The sequence below is a fragment of the Natrix helvetica genome, assembly GCF_964273705.1.
Source record: "Natrix helvetica genome assembly, chromosome: Z".
Taxonomy (NCBI): domain Eukaryota; kingdom Metazoa; phylum Chordata; class Lepidosauria; order Squamata; family Natricidae; genus Natrix; species Natrix helvetica.
Genome location: NC_138554.1, coordinates 66,428,183 through 66,447,354, shown reverse-complemented (window position 1 = coordinate 66,447,354; position 19,172 = coordinate 66,428,183). Strand labels below are relative to the sequence as shown.

Below are 19,172 nucleotides of genomic sequence, written 5' to 3'. Positions count from 1 at the left end.
AAAGCCATGCTCACCAAGCCACACCCACCACACCATGCCCACAGAACCAATAGTAAAAAAAAAAAAAGAATCCCACCACTAGATCAAATGTGTGTGTGTGAGAGAGAGAGAAATGGAGGAGAATAACAAGAATTGCAGGCAAGGTTTCCTCTCCACTGTTTCTCTTTTCTGCTCCACCCACCTGCCTGCCCACCACACCTAGGTCTGCTGGGCACCATCCACCCCAAACCAAGCGGTGGTGAGGCTTCTTCTATCAACTGCTGCCCTGGCAAAAATGAAGCTAAAGCAGGTGGGGGTCCCTCCGATGGCCTCCCTACCTCCACCCCACTCAAGAATGGCCCATACATGAGGTGTGAGTACTGGTTGAGTTTGGCATTTCAACTTCCTGCCTTTTGCAAACTTCTGGCTGCATGCAACGAAAGCAGAAGTCTTGCTTTCTCTCCCTCAAATTCTGCCAGAAATGAATCTTTGTGAGACTCCACAGCCTCTGGAGCAGGACCCTGCAAGGCTTGTTGTGCCATTGTGAGCGTGAATGGCAGCACCGCCACAAGGTTTGACATACCGGCGCAGCCGTGAACGGCAGGATGCCAGCTGTGCCGATATGATGAAGCTCATGGCAGTGCTGCCACTCATGCGCAACAGCTTAACAAGCCTCACGTAGCGAGGTTTGAGATTCAATGTAATGAACCTTCCGGCAGTGCTGCTGTTCATGCACACAATGGCACAACAAGCCTTGCAGGGTCCTGCTGCAAGAGGCATTGTTGTAATGAGTCTCACAAAGACTCATTTCTGGCGGAGTTTGGGGGAGAGAAAGCAGGGTCTCTTCTGCTTTTGGCTGCACACAAGGAAAACAGCAGAAATCTTTCCCCCAAACTCTGCCAGAAAGTTTTTGTGAGACTTGTCATGCCACCACAGCCTCTTGTAGCAGAATGCTGCAAGGATTGTTGTTCTCGTGAGCAGTGGCACTGCCGCAAGGTTCAACGTACTGGCACAACCACATAAGACCCGTTCTTATTTTCAGAAAAACACAGTAATTTTCTACAAGGCATAGAAGCCAGATAGCTAACCTTGGATCAACAGCCCTTTCTCAGCCCAAATCAAGCATGTGAGGCTCTGTGCTTAACTAGCTATAAAAACAAATCCTTTGTCACGTCATGTGATAAGATTCCCTGTAAAGATTTGATGAGCATGCAAACTAATTTGGACAAACACTAAAACTGCCCTTGTGATAAGATGATCTTTATGGCATCAATAAAGTATTATTTTTTTCACATGTATTTTTGATTCAAGTTTTGTTAAAATTATTTATAGCAGATTTCTCATATAAAAAATACACTTTCAAATATTTTTACATTTATACATTCAGTCAAGCCTTTATTTAAAGATGGCAACATACAATATGAATTCAAAGTTCAAGTATCCTTTATTCAAGGTTCAAAAAGTGTACCACACTGCATTATTGCAAAAGATCAATGGTACAAAACATGTTGCAGCTGGTGAAAAGGCATTAAAAAGTTGATTTTAAAATCTGTCAATATAAATTACAGGTACAGTACTTTGCAAATTTTGCATTCCAAATTGCATCAATTCAATTTTTAAAAATAAAATTGCCCATAGTAGAAACTCCTGAAGATAAGGCAGCTGTTTTATAGGCGAGGTAGTTGGTATCAAGGGATTTCCATTTCTCTTTCAATGCCTACGTACTTGAGGGCATCAGCCTGACTATATCTAGAACAAAAGGATAAATAATTTGCATTTGTTTTTAAAGCAAAGTACCCCAAGAATACTGTGTGTGTATATGTATATATTAAAAGTTTTATCAAAAATATTTAACAGTAATAATAGTGTAAAGTAAATTAAAAGAAAACGAGAAAAATAAAGAATAATCTAAAAAGCTTTTGAAAAGCTACATTTAAAAAGAAAAGTAGGGGGGAAATATATAAAGTACTAGCTTCCAATCTTCTTTACAACAGTTAAGAAGTACAATTATAAGTTTAACTTTTCTCTAAATTGGCATCATGACTCTACAATCTATTCTGCCAAATCAAAACCATAAATTATTAGTTCATTTTTTATTTTTTACATTAAGGATTTCTAGTTACCCCAAGGATGAATAAAAAGCACACCATAGAAATGAAATTAATTAACCTTACATCAAATAATTTATGAAGCTTATTAATACTTCTGACTATACATATTTTTTGTAATTGTTTATTGATAAAAGCTAGTAAAAGTGTTCTCATACTTTACGTACTGAAATGTATTATTTCCTGATTTAGGTTTTACCATTATTAACCCTACCTGTAATCAAAAAAGAGCTCTTCACCAGTCTGAATGGCTCTCTTAGCAAATATGCCTATTCTATGATCTCCATTAACCATCATAACTGTAAAAGAAAAAGTGAAGTTGAGGAAAGGTTTTACAAAAAATCTTCTGTTTAAAAAGTATGATATACTCCGGTATCAATATTCACCTTTTGCATAGCAGTTGGGATTGACTGAATGGTTTGCAAATCTTATTTTGTTACCCTTCCGTGTTGCATCAACCACAAAATCTAAATTAAAAACAACAGATAAATTCACAACTGCCTGAAAAATAGGAAATATAGTAATATTCTTAGAAAAAAATGACTCATTCTGCAAGTATAGCTTTGTTTATGTCACTTGAATTATTATACTATAATTACTGATTTGGCTTATAAACTTTCCCTGCATCATAACTCGTGATGTATATTTTTATCTGTATTCTATCAGGTATTATACATAATATTTAAATACTTTCTGTAAAATATTCTGGGTATTTTCATCAATAAACACTTTTCTGGTTTTCATGAAGTGCCGTTTTTGCTGCTCACATCTATAAATTAGTCTGCTTTTTACCATTTTTTAACATTAAAATATTTTCTTCCATTGTTAAGAACATTAAACATTTCAAACTTAGCAATTCTGATTAGATAACTGGAAGCAACATTAGTATTGTGGCCAATATTTGAGATAAGAAATATGAATAAAGGAGAAGGTTAAAGACAGCAATATACATACCGTTATTCAAATTGAATAGAAAGCTGCACATGTATTTATCATAGACCTTCCCTCTTCTGTCTGCTTCATCCTGAGAAATAATCTGAAAATAATATTTTAAAGATGGTTTTGGTAACTGGCAGAATCTCTTTTGACATAATAGATATTTTGACAAAGTGATAGAGCCATACGTTCCGTTATTATTCAAAACCTGTTCTGAGCTTTGTTCTTTCCTTGCCCAAGCTAAAACTTAGGCAACTGTTGATAGTGCTCCTGATTTATCTGATCAATGATAATGGAAAACACACCCCTACAATCTCTAAAAATTGCTTGACCCTGGAAAGATGGTACCACAGTTTGAAAACTGTTGTTGGTGTTTTTAATCCATCTTTCAGACCCTACCTTTGTGTTGTATGGTCTTAAGGTGCTCCTTTAAATTTTGAGAGCAAGTTGTGTTTATACTCTTCAAAAGGTTTACTTGAATATGGCAAGCTACAAAATACTAATTTACTAGAAAACAAACTGGTGAAGCTGTTCCTGCACCAAGCCCCTACTGCAATTTAGTATTCTTCCCTTACAAATTTATTTTATTTGTTGTTTTCCTCAAAATGGTGGCCTGGAATTACCTCACCATTTTTTTATGTCAATGAAAATTCTTCGCAATCTTGCAAAGAAAGATGAAACTGCATACTTCACAGTGCAACATGCCACTTTCTCATTTTAATTAAATTTAAAATTAAGAATTGGAATTTACACTGCAACATATTGACATCTTTCAATAATGGGGTCCAAGTTATCTGTAGATTAGAAAGTGCATCACTGTCATACTATTTTCCTGCCTAGTGACTGAATAAAACAGTTTTTCTATACATTTGATCCATTGGAAAAACTGGTGGAAGAAATTAGACTCCTGGCCCAACTGATTTTCAGATGATGCTCTAAACAATTGAGGATGATTAATTTGAAATTTGAATGGAGTCACTGAAGCAGTTGGTGTGAGCTTAAATGGACTCTGGGTGATGACAGAGGGCAAGAAGGCTTAGAGCAGTGGTTGGCAAGCCGCGGCTCGCGAGCCACACGCGGCTCTTTGCACATTTTAATGCGGCTCTTCCTTTCCCTTTTTTCTTTTCGACCCACAATGATTAGGGAGGATCCTGAAGTTGGGCGGGGACGAGAAGTGAGGAGGCAGAAAAAGAAACGGAGGCTAAGGAGCTTCCCCCCGCCCCCTCCCAGCAAAAATCCAACCGGGGAGCCAGGCGGGCAGTAGCAAATTAGCCGATCACGCTGCGTTATCGGTTAATTTGCTACTGCCTGCCCGGCTCCCCGGTTAGATTTTTGCTGGGAGGGGGCGGGGGGAAGCTCCTTAGCCTCCGTTTCTTTTTCTCCCTCCTTGCTTCTTTGGGCTCCACCAATGGGGGAGCAAGGCCCGCCCAGGTGGACTTCAATTCTTAGAATTCTGGGAGTTGAAGTCCACCAGTCTTAAGAGCCAATTTTGCAGATCCCTGGACTAATATGATTGATGCCCTTGGTGGACTTCAACTCTCAGAATTCTGGGAGTTGAAGTCCACCAGTCTTAAGAGCCAATTTTGCAGATCCCTGGGCTAATATGATTGATGCCCTTGGTGGACTTCAATTCTCAGAATTCTGGGAGTTGAAGTCCACAAGTCTTCAAGCTGTCAGGTTTGAAGACCCTGGGTTTTTTTTTCTAAAGGGTTAGGGGTGCAAGGGTCTTGCAACTTGACAGCTTTAAGACTTGCGTGCTTCAAATGCCAGAGTTTATTGAAACTAAAAACAGTGTACCATCCTATGTATTTTCGGTTTTAAAAATGTGGCTCTCAAAATAAATTTCAATCGTGGTTTTGGTGAGATTTGGCTCAGTTGAAAAAAAAGGTTGCCCACCACTGGCCTAGAGGAACGTTGTCCATGAGGTCACAATGGGTCGGACATGACTTTGCAACTAACACAACGACTTGAAATTTGAGTGATGGGGAGGAATCCTATCAAAATCAAAAGGAACGAATCCTACTTCTGTAAAATATGTACATAAGCTTATACAGAGAAAGTCTTCTAATAATTTTTGTGCAGAAGGGTGTCAACAAAACTATTTTTGTAATCACTTGAATACTGAGAATGAGGAAGAAGAGATATCTCCCTCTGTGTGTCTATTTGAGTCATCCTTATGGGGCTATTTTTTGTGTTACTCAGAGGAAAAAAACAGATTTGAAATATTCCCAAACTTTCATTCCTAAAACTACCAATTATTAGCAACATCCTTTCAAATTACTACACCTCTATCACTTCTAAACCCCCGGGATATTTAGATATTGTATATTACAATGCAGGATATATTTTTCTTAAAATATCATCTAATTCCCCTTCTCATCATGTATACAGCATTCTTCAAAATTCTAATGCAAATCAAGCAACATACAGGTGAAACTTGAAAAATTAGAATATCGTACAAAAGTTCATTTATTTCAATAATGCAACTTAAAAGGTGAAACTAATATATGATATAAGACTCGTTACATGCAAAACAAGATAGTTCAAGTCGTGATTTGTCATAATTGTGGTGATTATGGCGTACAGCTCATAAAAACCCCAAATCCGCAATATCAGAAAAATAGAATATTATATGCAATCAATAAAACAAGGATTGTACATAGAACAATATCAGACCTCTGGAAAGTATAAGCATTCATATGCAGCGTGGCATGGAAGCTATCAGCCTGTGGCACTGCTGAGGTGTTATGGAAGACCAGGATGCTTCAATAGCGGCCTTCAGCTCTTCTGCATTGTTCGGTCTCATGTCTCTCATCTTTCTCTTGGCAATGCCCTATAGATTCTCCTTCCACAGACGAGCTTTATGGGAATGCTGACTTCATTTTCCAGCAGGACTTGGCACCTGCCCACACTGCCAAAAGCACCAAAACCTGGTTCAATGACTGTGGGATTTCTGTGCTTGATTGCCCAGCAAACTTGCCTGACCTGAACCACATAGAGAATCTATGGGGCATTGTCAAGAGAAAGATGAGAGACATGAGACTGAACAATGCAGAAGAGCTGAAGGCCGCTATTGAAGCATCCTGGTTTTCCATAACATCTCAGCAGTGCCACAGGCTGATAGCTTCCATGCCACGCCGCATTGAGGCAGTAATTGCTGTAAGAGGGGCCCAAATCAAGTACTGAGTACATATGCATGGTTATACTTTTCAGAGGTCTGATATTGTTCTATGTACAATCCTTGTTTTATTGATTGCATAAAATATTCTATTTTTCTGATATTGCAGATTTGGGGTTTTCATGAGCTGTACGCCATAATCATCACAATTATGACAAATCACAGCTTGAACTATCTTGCTTTGCATGTAATGAGACTTATCGCATATATTAGTTTCACCTTTTAAGTTGCATTACTGAAATAAATGAACTTTTGCATGATATTCTAATTTTTCGAGTTTCACCTGTATGCTCTTGCATATGGATGTTTATAGATCTATCATCTCTCCCACATTACGTATTTATAAAAACATACAACTGAAAAAGATGTAGTTGTTTGGAAGAATTCACAATAATTTGGATGTAAAATGCTAACTATGCAAAACAATTGTTCTTACCTCGCCACAATATTCAGAGATGAATTCATTTTTCTGCACTGGATCCTTAATGAAAATCCCCCAGCCTGCCACATCAGAAGGTGCTAGCAGCAGATGCTAGCAGAATGAAAAAGCAAGTGCCTTAAACAAGCCAATAAAACTAAAAAGATACTTAATTCTAACAAAATACATAGTATGCAATATTAAAAGGGACAAAAAACAAGCAAAGTAGTTAATTAACAATAAATGATTTTGTTTTCAGTGCTTGTTCATATATAGTGAAGTTCTGACAGGCGAACTCATAGACATTAATAGAAAATACAGTTTTGAAACACAAAATGATCTTCCATTGCTCCATCCCACAACAATTTTTCTTGAGTCTTTTGAAACTTTGCATCAGCATGAATGCGGGTATTTCAAAACTGCAAAGGCATCAAGTGAGGCAGCTATGTCTCAGTTAAAATTATACCTCATACAGGAGCAGCATTTCACTCAAAGTTTATTTGTTTTGTGTCACTGCTACTCTATTATCTACAAGGGAATTCTATAAAGATCAGAATAAGAACAATATAGCACTAATTTTCAGAGAACTGTGCCATTAAAAGCAAGCTTTAGTTAAGACATAAAAACTAATCTCTGGCAGTCCCATAAAATCCCACTGTATTATTAGAAATATAACAAAAATGAATATATTGTGTATCAGCGCAATTTCCTATTTTTACACAAGCTTAATATGGTGAAACCTTCAGAAGAAACTGCTATTACAGAACCTTCTGCTTTCCACCACTGAATTTATTTTGTGTTGCTTAATTGCTTTTAAAATGAAACTAGCAGCTTCAAATGTGCATATCTTTTGTCTGTGAAGATAATGCTGTATGTTTACTAAACAATAAATTATATTGAGTAGCAGTACGTACACCTGCTCTGCGAAGGCATTGGGGGGGGGGGGGAGGCTACCTAGAGATATTGATTTACTTTCTAAGTCATTTAGGCCTTAATGGTAGAGAAAAGCTGAAGTGCTGTTTACTTTCTGCCAGAATCGACCAACTTTTGATTGATTTTGCTTAGAGGAATTAGAGGTGATTTATTTTTAAGCTGAAAGCAACTCATAAATATGGCTTGCAAGCGAGTCTCTGGCCCAATGGAGGCCCTGAAAAGAATTGGAGAGGAAGCTGGGCAGCAGATAAGGAAAAGGAGCGGATCTCCTGTTGACTTGGCTTTTCAGCCTTCCTTGAAGCAATCTAAGATTGAGGACTTTGTTTTGGCTTGGTCTTCTGGTCGTCGCCCTCAGAGCTGAGAATGAAGACTTACCTGAAACTGCGGCCTCTAATCGCCCTTTGCACGAGCCTACTCTTGTAGAACTTTTGGCTCAGCAATGTTTTCTGGTTGCAGAAACTACAGCGAGCATTCAGCTCCAGCTTGATAGAATAGTTAAGTACTTTAAACTACTTAGTCTCCTGGGCTACTAGTGGGTGTTCTGGGATGATTGTCCGGCAATCGGTGGTGGCGACAGGGTGTTCCCTGTCAAAGCCCAGGAAAAGTTTTAACAAAATCCTGGTCAACGAAATTCTACCAAGACTGAATTCCGCATCCTATGACGCGAATAGCTGCCTGGTCTTACAGCCAAAACAGGTGGCCCTCATCATTAATCCCATTAACGGCAATTTACCTTGCTGGAGTTCAATACAGCTGGCAAGGGGTCGTCTATCAAAGTTATTGGGGCTAGAAGCTGATGATCTGAAGAAGGTTGAACCTTTAGCCTCCCTGAATACTGCACCAGAGTGCTACTTAGTTTCGCTAATTTTAACATTCCTAAACTATTGTTCAGAAGTGGATCCTAGTTAAGATCCTTTGGCATTTTGCCAAGAAGAGTCTTCAAAGATATATCGATTAAGCCACTTTTGAGTAATCGACAACTTGTGAGCGGCAGGAGATTTATTGCCCCCAAAAGATCCTCAGTGACATATATTAATGAGCCAACTTTGAATGCTAGTCTGGATATTGCACCATGTTTTAGCTATATACTTCTGCAAAACTTTCAGCTGGCGTTCTCTCAGATGGTAGGCTAACTGCTCCTCCTACAACTGGCCAAATTAGCCCCTCGCAGCACGTAACAATTTACCAGGAAGCTTCCCTTGATCTGATCAGCTGGGAAGACGTGGCCCCAAAAGAAGCAACATCAGCCCAGGGCACCCAAGGTCTCTTGGTAGATGGGTCCCAGGTCAACGTCTCTGGGATTCCACCTATCTATGGGACTGATCTGTGTCAGGATGGCTTTTGGAACCAGGAGGAGACATGCTCTTTGACTCCTTTAGTGTGCTTCCTCAATCGGAAAGAGCCCAAATCATAAAGCGTCTGGATGCAGTTAAGTCCAAGCTTTGGAGCCTATCACTTTCTGACAAGGACTCCTTTGCACCACAGGGAGTTTATACTGATTTACCAGCGGAAGCTCCGCTGGCGTTTTCCCCAAAACTTTTAATTCGTAAATCTGGAGATGCAGGGCTCTCAAACTCCGCTTGATGATACTGCCGAATACCTTCCAGCTAAGCAACCAGTCAATGCCACAAGTACAAACTGGAGTGCGTTCAGAGTCTTACAGCCTCATGAGCAAGGCTCGCCTCCCCCTTCTTTCCCCCTGCTTTGCCCTCCCAAGAGGATGACCCTGCCATCTAATAATGGATGTGTTTTTTTGGATCCAACGGTGCTGTGGAAAAAATTAACCACACAGAACGACTAGTAAACTCGGATACCTTCCCCCCTGCATACTTAAGTGCCTTTCGTGGAACATTGCAGGGTGGGCCGAAGGTGTGGGACTACAGAATTTGTTAACTATATCCATTCATATGATGTGATTCTGCTCCAGGAGACCTGGGCTCTTGATAAGATATCCTTTTCAGGATTTACGACCATTTCGTTGGCCGCTATTAGACAATCTACAGCAGGGAGGCCTAAGGGTGGTCTAACTTGTTTGGTTTCCACTTCTCTGAAAGTGGAAATAGTGGAACTACCCCCATGTGGCTCTTTAGCTATGGTGCTTTCAATTAAGAAAGGTTGCAGCAAACTGTTAGTGTTCAATGTTTATCTTCCCCCGACGAGGAGGCAAGCCGATATCAAGGCTCAATGGGGCACGCTGGAGAACTATATTACTTGTATAGAAACTAAATTCCCAGCGTTGTACATCTTTATAGGGGGTGACTTTAATGCCCATTTGGGAGCTTAAATCCCCCCAGCGATAGAGGCACTCTACCCTCAAGAAACCCTCCAGGCCATAGGTCACCTGACTTCAGCCAGACATTCTAAGGACGAATTAACAAATTTTGCTGGCATTCAGTTAGCCCTTCTAGCAGCCCAACACAACAAGATAATTCTTAATGGGTGTACCCTAGGTGATCTGGATGGCGAATTTACTTTTAGTTCTTTACGTGGGAGTAGTGTTATTGATTTTGTGCTGGCATCTTAACCCTTAAGAGAGGCAGTCCGTGCTTTTTACGTGGACTGCCTTACGGAGAGCGACCACTACCCCCTGGTTACAATTATTGAGCTTCTTTCAAATATATATCTCCCTAGGGGTCCTCAGATATTAGATCCCTATGTGGCCTCGTACACAAGGAGGATCAAATGGTCTCCCAATACTGAAAGAAAGTTTCACTCCTTTTTATCATCTCTGGAGTGCCTCAACTTGTATAATCAGGTACTAGCAAGTAACGGCTCGGAGATAGTCTTGGTCTTTGAATTACTAATTAACAGTGTCCAAAGGAAGCTTGGAGCTGTCTGTGGGCCGAATGATCCATATCAATCATGAAGTAATACTTGGTTTGACAAAGATTGCCTGATGCTTAGGAACCAGATCAAACGGGTTTACCTGCTCTATCGCAACCCAGGGGACAAATGTCCACCAGAGGACTACTAGCCTGAAGCAGGAATACAAAGGATTAATTGCTAAGAAAAAGAAAGCTAAAGAGAGAGAGAAGTGGGATCTATTTCTCCTCTCCATCCAGCAGAAGGACACCCGACTATTTTGGCAAATTGCTGTCAGCTCTTTGCCGGGCCATCAGGAACTCCCTCTCTGCTGTATCTCTAACAGAGACTGGGAAAACCATTTCCTGGCAATTTACCAGGCATCAGCAAGCTCGACCGTGCCTGACCCACGACTGTCTCCTGTAGCCCCTGACTGGCAACCTGTGACTCATGCTGAGATCACCAATTTTATCTCCGAACTCAAGTCAGGCAAAGCTCCTGGCCCTGATGCTGTTCCCCCTGCTCTGCTAAAATCCAATCCTGTATGGGGGATTCCTCTTTTGGCAAGACTCTTTACATATATTAATTCCACCGGCAGGATACCTACCGCCTGGAGCTCAGCAATTATTGTGCCAGTCTTTAAACAAGGAAATATAAACAATCCAGCTGACTATCGCCCCATAAGCCTGCTCTCCATTATTGGGAAATTGTACGCTAAATATCTCCACCGCAGAATCCTCTCTTGGGCTGAGGAATCCAATATTATTGGTGCTGAACAAATTGGGTTTAAAGCAGGTTGTGCCACACTGGATCACTGCTTTGTCCTAGCACACCTGGTCGACAAATATATTACTATACCAGGTGGCAAACTATTCACTGCTTTTATCAACCTAAAGTCAGCATTTGACTCAGTCCCTAGGGGTCAATTGTGGTCAAAACTACTTAAAAGTTCCATCGACAGACATTTGTTGTTCTTAATTAGATCCTTGTACAATCAGATCTCCAGCCAGGTCAGGTGTGGTCTGCAAGGAGAACTCTCTAATCCTATCCCAATTAAGAATGGAGTAAGGCAGGGATGTGTTCTGGCTCCTCTTCTGTTTAATATATTTTTATCTGACCTGGACGGTTACATTGGACATATTGAGTCCCACTCCCCGAAGCTGACAACTACAAAGATTCCGCTTCTTCTTTATGCTGATGATGTGGTTCTCCTTTCATTGACAAGGCCAGGACTGAAAAGATTACTTTCTGCATTTGGGTCTTACTGTGTTGAAAACCATTTGATTATTAATTATGATAAATTGAAAGTATTAGTGTTTACTAGAGCCTGGAAATTGTATAACTGGGATATCAGTGGCAATGCTGTCAAGCAGGTTTTACATTTTAAGTATTTAGGTATTCAATTTCAGAACACCGGTGCCTGGATCAGACACCGAACCCAGGTGCTGAACTTGGCCTCCTGTAGTCACCAGCAGATTTTAAGATTCTTTTATACCCAGGGGGGCCAGTTCATTCCTTCTGCCCTACGTATTTACAATGCCAAAACGTTGGCCCAAATTCTTTACGGTATTCCCATATGGATACGGGGCTTCAAGGATTGCATTGAAAGAACCCAGGCGGCTTTTCTTAGAAAACTTCTGGGTCTTTCCCCTTGTGTTGGTTTTGCCTCGATGTACCTGGAACTGGGAATTCAATTGGTGGAATGTATGGCCTGGACTAATACCTTTAAATTGTGGTTTCAGGTGTTTTTTCTGGCAGTTCCTGGCAGCTACTTCTCCCTGGCATTTGCGGACTCCCATATTTCTCGCTGGGAGAAAGAGCTGCTGAAGAAACGACATCTGCTAGGTTTGATGCCTTGGGAAACTACGGCCTTAAGGACGCCCAATTTAGGGTAGTCCAATGGGTTGTGGACATTGATTTACGATATCTACGAGCCAGAGCCAATGAAACTTGCTCCACCCGACTTTTAACCAACTTAATAATGGATTGAGGATGGCTTCCTATTTTTATACTTTAACCATTCCTAAATATAGAAGAGCTTTTTCCCTGCCTCATTTTAATGTCTTGCCCTCAGCACTTTTGGATGGTCGTTTTAAGAGGCTCCTGATTAACGAGCGGCTATGCCCTTGTGACAGAGCCGAGGTTGAAACTGTGGAGCACGTCCTTCTATTTTGTCCCATGTATAACGCAGACAGATCCAAGTTACTGTCTCTTCTTGAAATTGTTCCTTCTAGACCTAATGGCTGTAATTTGTTTGTATATTGCCTTGGAGATGGCTCCTCATACATCACCTCTCAGGTTTCCAAATTTTTCTTAAGAGCTATAACCATTAGAGGAGAAGGCTGTAACTTTCCTTACTTAACCTTCTGGTGACTGATTGCTATGATCAATTCTCTTATGTCTCTTTGTAGTACTTGTGTTTTGGTCTGTGACCGTAAATAAATAATAATAATTATTATTGGGTAGTCTACCATAAGTGTATTATGTTTATGTGCCAATCCTATTGTATAGCTGGTGGTTTCTATGTTAGAACAGTGTTCCAGATGACTGATCACACAAGCTACAATATACAAGCATTTGATAACTGAACTTGAAATAGTGTGTGTAAACTGTGCATTGAGAATGTACAATTTCTGAATATACAGTTTCACACATTCTGTAGCTGCAAACATGAAGTAATAAAACTAGAATGGTTTACAATCCTAACAAAAAACAACAAACTAAGTAATATAAATTAGGGAGCAGGTTATATAAAAACCATCTTCCACTTTCTTGAAGAAGAATGCTCCATGCTCTAAACATTTTGCAGAGATGTCTATCATGAACAAAGATAAAATTTATCATCTGTTCATAAAAAGTTGAACCACCTTTTTGGACCCTCGTTGAATGCTGCAGTTCTTGCAAGACACGTTTTTGCTATCCCAATGATCAGCTGCTCCACATGTCAAACAGAGATCTGGATCACACTCACGTACAGCTAAGTAGCAAGGACACTGCTTTGTATTGCATTGTGCTTTACAACGGCATCCAGGAAATCTATTTTGGCCTTTAAAAATAAAAATAAAAACTGAATCAATTTATTTAACTCCTATTACAAACAGCTTTATTGCATTTTTGCATTTTTTGCCTCCCGAAGCCCCGCCCCCTTCACCAAAATGGCCGTGCATAGCCTTATGGAGGCTTTCAGAGAGCTCCTGGAGACTGGGGAGGGCAGAAATGAGCAAAAAACGGCCCATTTTTGCCCCCCCCCAGCCCCCAGCAGCACTCCATAAGGCTATGCCTGCAATTTCTTTGAATAAAAATGGGCCCGTTTTCGTTTTTGCCCCACCTCACCCCCCAGGAGCACTCTGCAAGCCCCCCCCAAAGCTATTCAAACCTTTAAAAAAAACGGGCCAGTTTTCAACAAAAAAAAGGGTCGTTTTTGGGAGGTTTGCAGAGTGCAAAAACTTTTTTTTTCCTTTTGGAAAGCTCTTTAACTGATTGATGAGAATTACATTGATCAAGTGCTGTGCCAGCAGAAACAAAGTCTTAGGTGTTGCAGATTGTCAGCGATTTCCTTCTCCAGCACATGGATAAATACACCTGGAAACATCTATCTACCTACCTACTCTCTCTCTCTCCCTACCTACCTACTTGTATTTCTCTCTCTCTATCCCTCTATCTACCTACCTACTCTCTCTCCCCCTACCTATCTATCTACTGTATTTCTCTCTCTCTCTCTCTCTCCCTCTACCTACGTACCTACCTACTCTCTCTCCCCCTACTATCTACTGTATCTCTCTCTCTCTATTTCTCTCTATCCCTGTATTTACCTACTTACACTCTCTCACCCTACCTACCTACTGTATTTCTCTCTCTCTATTTCTCTCTCTCTATCTATATATATATATATATATACCTTTATCTACCTACCTACCTACTCTCTCTCTCTCTCCCTACCTACCTACTGTATCTCTCTTTCTCTCCCTCTCTATACCTACGTTCCTACCTACTGTCTCCCTACCTATCTACTATTTCTCTATCCCTCACCCTACCAACCTACCTACTCTCTCTCCCTACCTATCTACTGTATTTCTCTCTCTCTCTCTCTCCCTCTACCTACCAACCTACCTACTCTCTCTCTCCCTACCTATCTACTGTATTTCTCTCTCTCTCTCTCTCTCTCTCTCTCTCTCTCTCTCTCTCTCTCCCTCTAGCTACCAACCTACCTACTCTCTCTCTCCCTACCTATCTACTGTATTTCTCTCTATTTCTCTCTCTATCCCTCTACTTACCTACCTACACACTCTCTTGCCCTACCTACCTACTGTATTTCTCTCTCTTTCTCTCCCTCTCTATCCCTCTATCTACCTACCTACTTTTTAAAAATTTGCCTCTTCAAAACCTTGGTGTGTCTTATACTCTGGTGCATCTAATACTCCAAAAAATACGGTACTTGGAGGTTTCTTATCTAAACAGTTCAGGTAGTAGCATGTACAAACACCTCAAACATTTTAGATATATTTTATTTTAAATGCTGTTTATTCAAACTGCAGTTTTATCAGTAAAGCCTTGGGACATTTCCCTTTGAAATTGTAATCCTCCATAAACTCTCCGTTTGTGAAAAAATGCTATATGCTGCAGAAGATCTGGAGACCTATAACAGGAAATCCTTCAGAAACATTTTCAACTTTTCAAAGATTAAAGCTAACTTTTAAATGTAGGTGTACAATAGATATAGGATGCAGAACAAAGAAATAGTTTGGGCCATAACAAAATGAAATGTGATTTATATTGAATTCAATTTTTAATATATACAATATTCCTTATAGTTAAAATAATCCTTTTCACCAAAATTATAGTTCTGAGGCAAATTTTTGATGGGCTAAAGAGGCCAATATAGTTTTCCTAGAGCTGGATATGGTTCCAGGGCCTGAAACTGTGAATCTGTCTGCTTCCATGAATTGGGGATTGCACTTTAGAATATTCACTACAAATTTCTTTATAAATACCTTCTCTGAAAGAATACAAAAAAAAAAATACTAGGAAAGATTCTTTTCTATGATCTTATTCATTATTACTGATCTTCATAAAGAAATAAAAGCTTCAAAAGAACAGAATTATGGGGGGGGGGGGGGACTATTGCCCTGGGAATTGTCAATGGCTGCTATGACTGACACAATAACTGTCTGTTTTAAATGAGTTTTATCTACAATTTAACTAAGAAAACAGAACATAGAATCATAGGTCTTCTAGTCCAATCCTCTTTTCAAGGCCGAAACCTTATAACATGCCAGTCAAATGGTTGTCCAATCTGTTTTTGAAACAACTAACCTGTCACTGAGTATTTTTTTAAAAAATCCAGTCTTTCAATCTGAATGACTACCTGCTCAGTCTCCTTCCTCTGACCAGCTAACCTTAATATCAAAGTTTTCAATTGCAGGGCTATTGGTTTTGGTTTTTTTTTTAACCGTAACAACTCCAAACCAGAAACAAAAGAAAAAAATTCAGCTAACTAGCCAGGGAGTATGGAATGAAGTGGAAGAGCTTTAGCAATTTCACCCCAGTATACTTTCAATTAGGGATCATTCTGTCTTGAATCTTCTACCATATTCTACCACTGGGAGAAAACTTCACAATGGCACCAAAAAAGCAAATTGTAAACCCTCTTTTTCCATTTCCTGCCATCTGACCAGATTTTTTAAAAATCAAAATGAATTATTAAACTTTGTTAAGCTTTTCTCAAGAATGGCTTTAAATCTTCATCAGTGAAACAACTTCTTGTTCAAATCATATTAAAATGAAATTTCCCCAATACTTACATTCTGAACTGCACTGACAGAACTTCTCACAAAAGTTCTGTGCAATGACACATGGACACGAATTGTCACAAGGCTGGCGTGGATGATCACATGGTTGGTAGTTGTAAACATGATTAGATGATCCATCTGAACAACAACAAATGTAGACATTATAAGGACAAAAAATTGATAAATGTTCTGAAGAATATATTTTCAGCCAAATAATTACATAAAAACCCTGCACATCCTTATACATTTTCAATAATTAGGAAAAGATAAGAGAAATAACCTAAATTCAATGCACTTAAACAGAATGTTTTAGTACTCCTATCTTTCCCTTTGTTGAGCCAAAGGAGCAATATGGAAAAGGTATTTTTGTCTCCTGATGCAAGAATGATAAAGACATACCATTAATGTTTGTATACTGTAAGATTTTGGGGAAAAGGTAATGTTTCATGTTCTGGAAGTGGATCAAGCCTAAAAATCTTCCCACTTCCCTGCTATATTCTTAGAACTGAGAAAATACAATACTGAGCATAGAATCAATATAATTTTTATTCCTCCCATGTAGTACAATCAAATCAAGGTAGCTTTCTGACTTAAACGAAACTAGAATATCCTTAGGGGCAAAATGTCTCCATATATACACTGGAACCACTTCTTTATAAAAAAATTACAGGATAATAAACAAAAACAGAATTTCAGGATGTAAGTTTAAAGATGCTAACCCTTCTTTAGCTGTATCTTTCTGCAATGAGCAGCCCACAGTCTATAAAAAGAAAAACATACAATATAGTTAATAGGTTTTTTAATATGGAAAATGGACCAAATTCAAGCTGCATTTTAAAAAATAGATATTTTGTATCATTTTCAGAAACAAGTGACATAACGTCACCTAAGACTGCATTATTTAAAAATAATACTAATCAGTGAATTCAGTCTCTTGCAAAAGATGAAGAAAATAGTGAAGGTCAGTTGGTGCAATACAGTGCAGTGCAGTGACGGAGGGTCGGATTAGATCTGTTGGAGAAGGCTGCTTTGCACCATTGGAATCTCCAGGGTGTTTGGAGCTACCTACAGGACAGCTGTTTTGCAGTCCACTGTGAATGCTTCCCAGGTATTCAGCTTCATACTGCATTGGAATTTTCCAAAAGCATAGATTTGGAGTGGGGGGAGGCAGGTGGGAAGAGTTGCAGTATCCCTGTGACCATTCATAGGTATAGGCATACTTCCAAGCACCTGAACTCTGCTTACATGCTTGGAAAAGGTGTATGCAACAGACATAATTTCAGGCACAGATTGTATGTCTATTTGTTCAGCACCATTGTAATTTCAAATGGACACTGATTGGACTTTTGTAAATCAAGGTCAAATAGGTCAAAAAGAATGGGCTGGCTCTGTAGTTTCAGATCATTCACAACATACACTGCTTGGATGGAGACAATCCTTTAACCAGCAGAACACTGACTAGATAGAAATTCTTAGTTTCATATTACAACCAGTCTACAAAAAAAATAAGATATAACCATTTTTTCATAGAAGAAAATTAGATTTTATATGGGTGGATTCACTAAGTAAAGTATAATTGCCTTACAGATAAATGTGGAAATACTGAGGGACCCTAAATTCAAACTGCTAGTATACAGGTGTTTATGGAATCTTCTTGTACACTGACTCCATATTTTTGTGTTTTGCTAATGATGAGCATTCTGGGCGAGAGAGAACATAAATGATCCAAACTTGGTAATTGGAAAATTCAGAAGTCAGCAGATGAATATCATCTCCACTATTTGTTATGGCATTATGAAGAGTCCATATTCACTTCCCTTGACAATACAGTTCAGCCGATTGATGGGTTTTAAACTAATTTTCATATTTGTGGCTTTAACTATAATTTATTTTTGGTTAGCTATCTTCAATGATAGGTCAGGATACTAATCAAATAACAATTGGGATAGAAATTATCTATTATTTTACAATCACAAATGGTGAGATGCTGACATAATGATTTCAACAAACTAGACACAGCTAATTTCATCCCCCTTTCTCCATATTGCCACATTTCACTGCAAATTTTGGCAGTGAAATTATTTTAGAAAAAATCCATTATTTATATTTGTTTTGAACTTAAAAAAATTTACAGGAACATTTAAAGCATTTTTATATATTGTTTGTTTGTTTGTTTATTGGATTTATATGCCGCCCTTCTCCCAAAGGACTTATACAACATTAAAAAAGCACATATTACAAAAGTTAAAAAGGAAATTAGAGTATCCAAAAACAAACCCAATTAATATTAACAATAACATTTTAAAAATTAGATTAAAATTAACAATTAAATCAATCATTTGTTTCATTTTGTTCAGGCCAAGCCGGTTTGCTGGAAAAGCCAACTTTTTAGGGCGCGTCAGAAGGACTGGAGGTCAGGGATTACGCAAAGCTCTGGAGGTAGCTCATTCCAAAGGGAAGGCGCTCCCACAGAGAAGGCTCTCCCCCTGAGGGTCACTAGCCGACACTGTCTGGCCGACGGCACCCTGAAGAGGCCAACTCTGTGGGATTGCACTGGATGGTGGGAGGCTACTGGTGGCAGTAGATGGTCTCGCAGGTACCCTGGGCCTAAGCCATGAAGTGCTTTAAAGGTCATAATTAGTACCTTGAATCGCACCCAGAAAACAACCGGCAACCAGTGCAGGTCGCCTAAAAGAGGTGTAACATGGGAGCACCTAGGTACCCCCATGATAACCCGCGCGGCTGCATTCTGGACCAGCTGAAGCCTCCGGGTGCTCTTCAAGGGCAGCCCCATGTAGAGAGCGTTGCAGCAGTCCAGGTGAGAAAGGACGAGGGCATGAGTGACTGTGCACAGAGCATCCTGATCCAGGAAAGGGCGCAACTGACGTACTAGGCAAACCTGGTAAAAGGCCCTCCTGATCACGGCCGTCAGGTGTTTTTTTAAACTAAGCCGCGTATCCAGGAGGACTCCCAGATTGCGGGCCCTCTCTGAGGGGGCTAAAATTTCTCGCCCTATCATCAAAGATGGA

The 19,172-nt window shown here is 39.6% G+C and overlaps 1 protein-coding gene across 6 annotated transcripts in view; it reads right to left on the bottom strand.

The window, feature by feature from the left end:
• Positions 1-1,250: 1,250 nt before the first annotated feature.
• The window catches only part of EZH2 (enhancer of zeste 2 polycomb repressive complex 2 subunit), an 83,401-nt gene continuing 65,479 nt past the window's right edge, over positions 1,251-19,172 (bottom strand). For 3 of the 6 annotated variants that reach the window (XM_081970851.1, XM_081970848.1, XM_081970852.1), the window contains 8 exons: positions 16,863-16,903; positions 16,156-16,281; positions 13,222-13,400; positions 6,638-6,733; positions 3,042-3,123; positions 2,474-2,554; positions 2,302-2,386; positions 1,251-1,728 (listed from right to left, as the gene is read on the bottom strand). In XM_081970851.1, coding sequence (XP_081826977.1) covers positions 1,668-1,728; positions 2,302-2,386; positions 2,474-2,554; positions 3,042-3,123; positions 6,638-6,733; positions 13,222-13,400; positions 16,156-16,281; positions 16,863-16,903 — 751 coding nt within the window. In that variant the 3' untranslated portion in view covers positions 1,251-1,667. The remainder of the gene's footprint in view (positions 1,729-2,301; positions 2,387-2,473; positions 2,555-3,041; positions 3,124-6,637; positions 6,734-13,221; positions 13,401-16,155; positions 16,282-16,862; positions 16,904-19,172) is intronic. The other 3 variants (XM_081970853.1, XM_081970850.1, XM_081970849.1) reach the window with 2 other exon arrangements.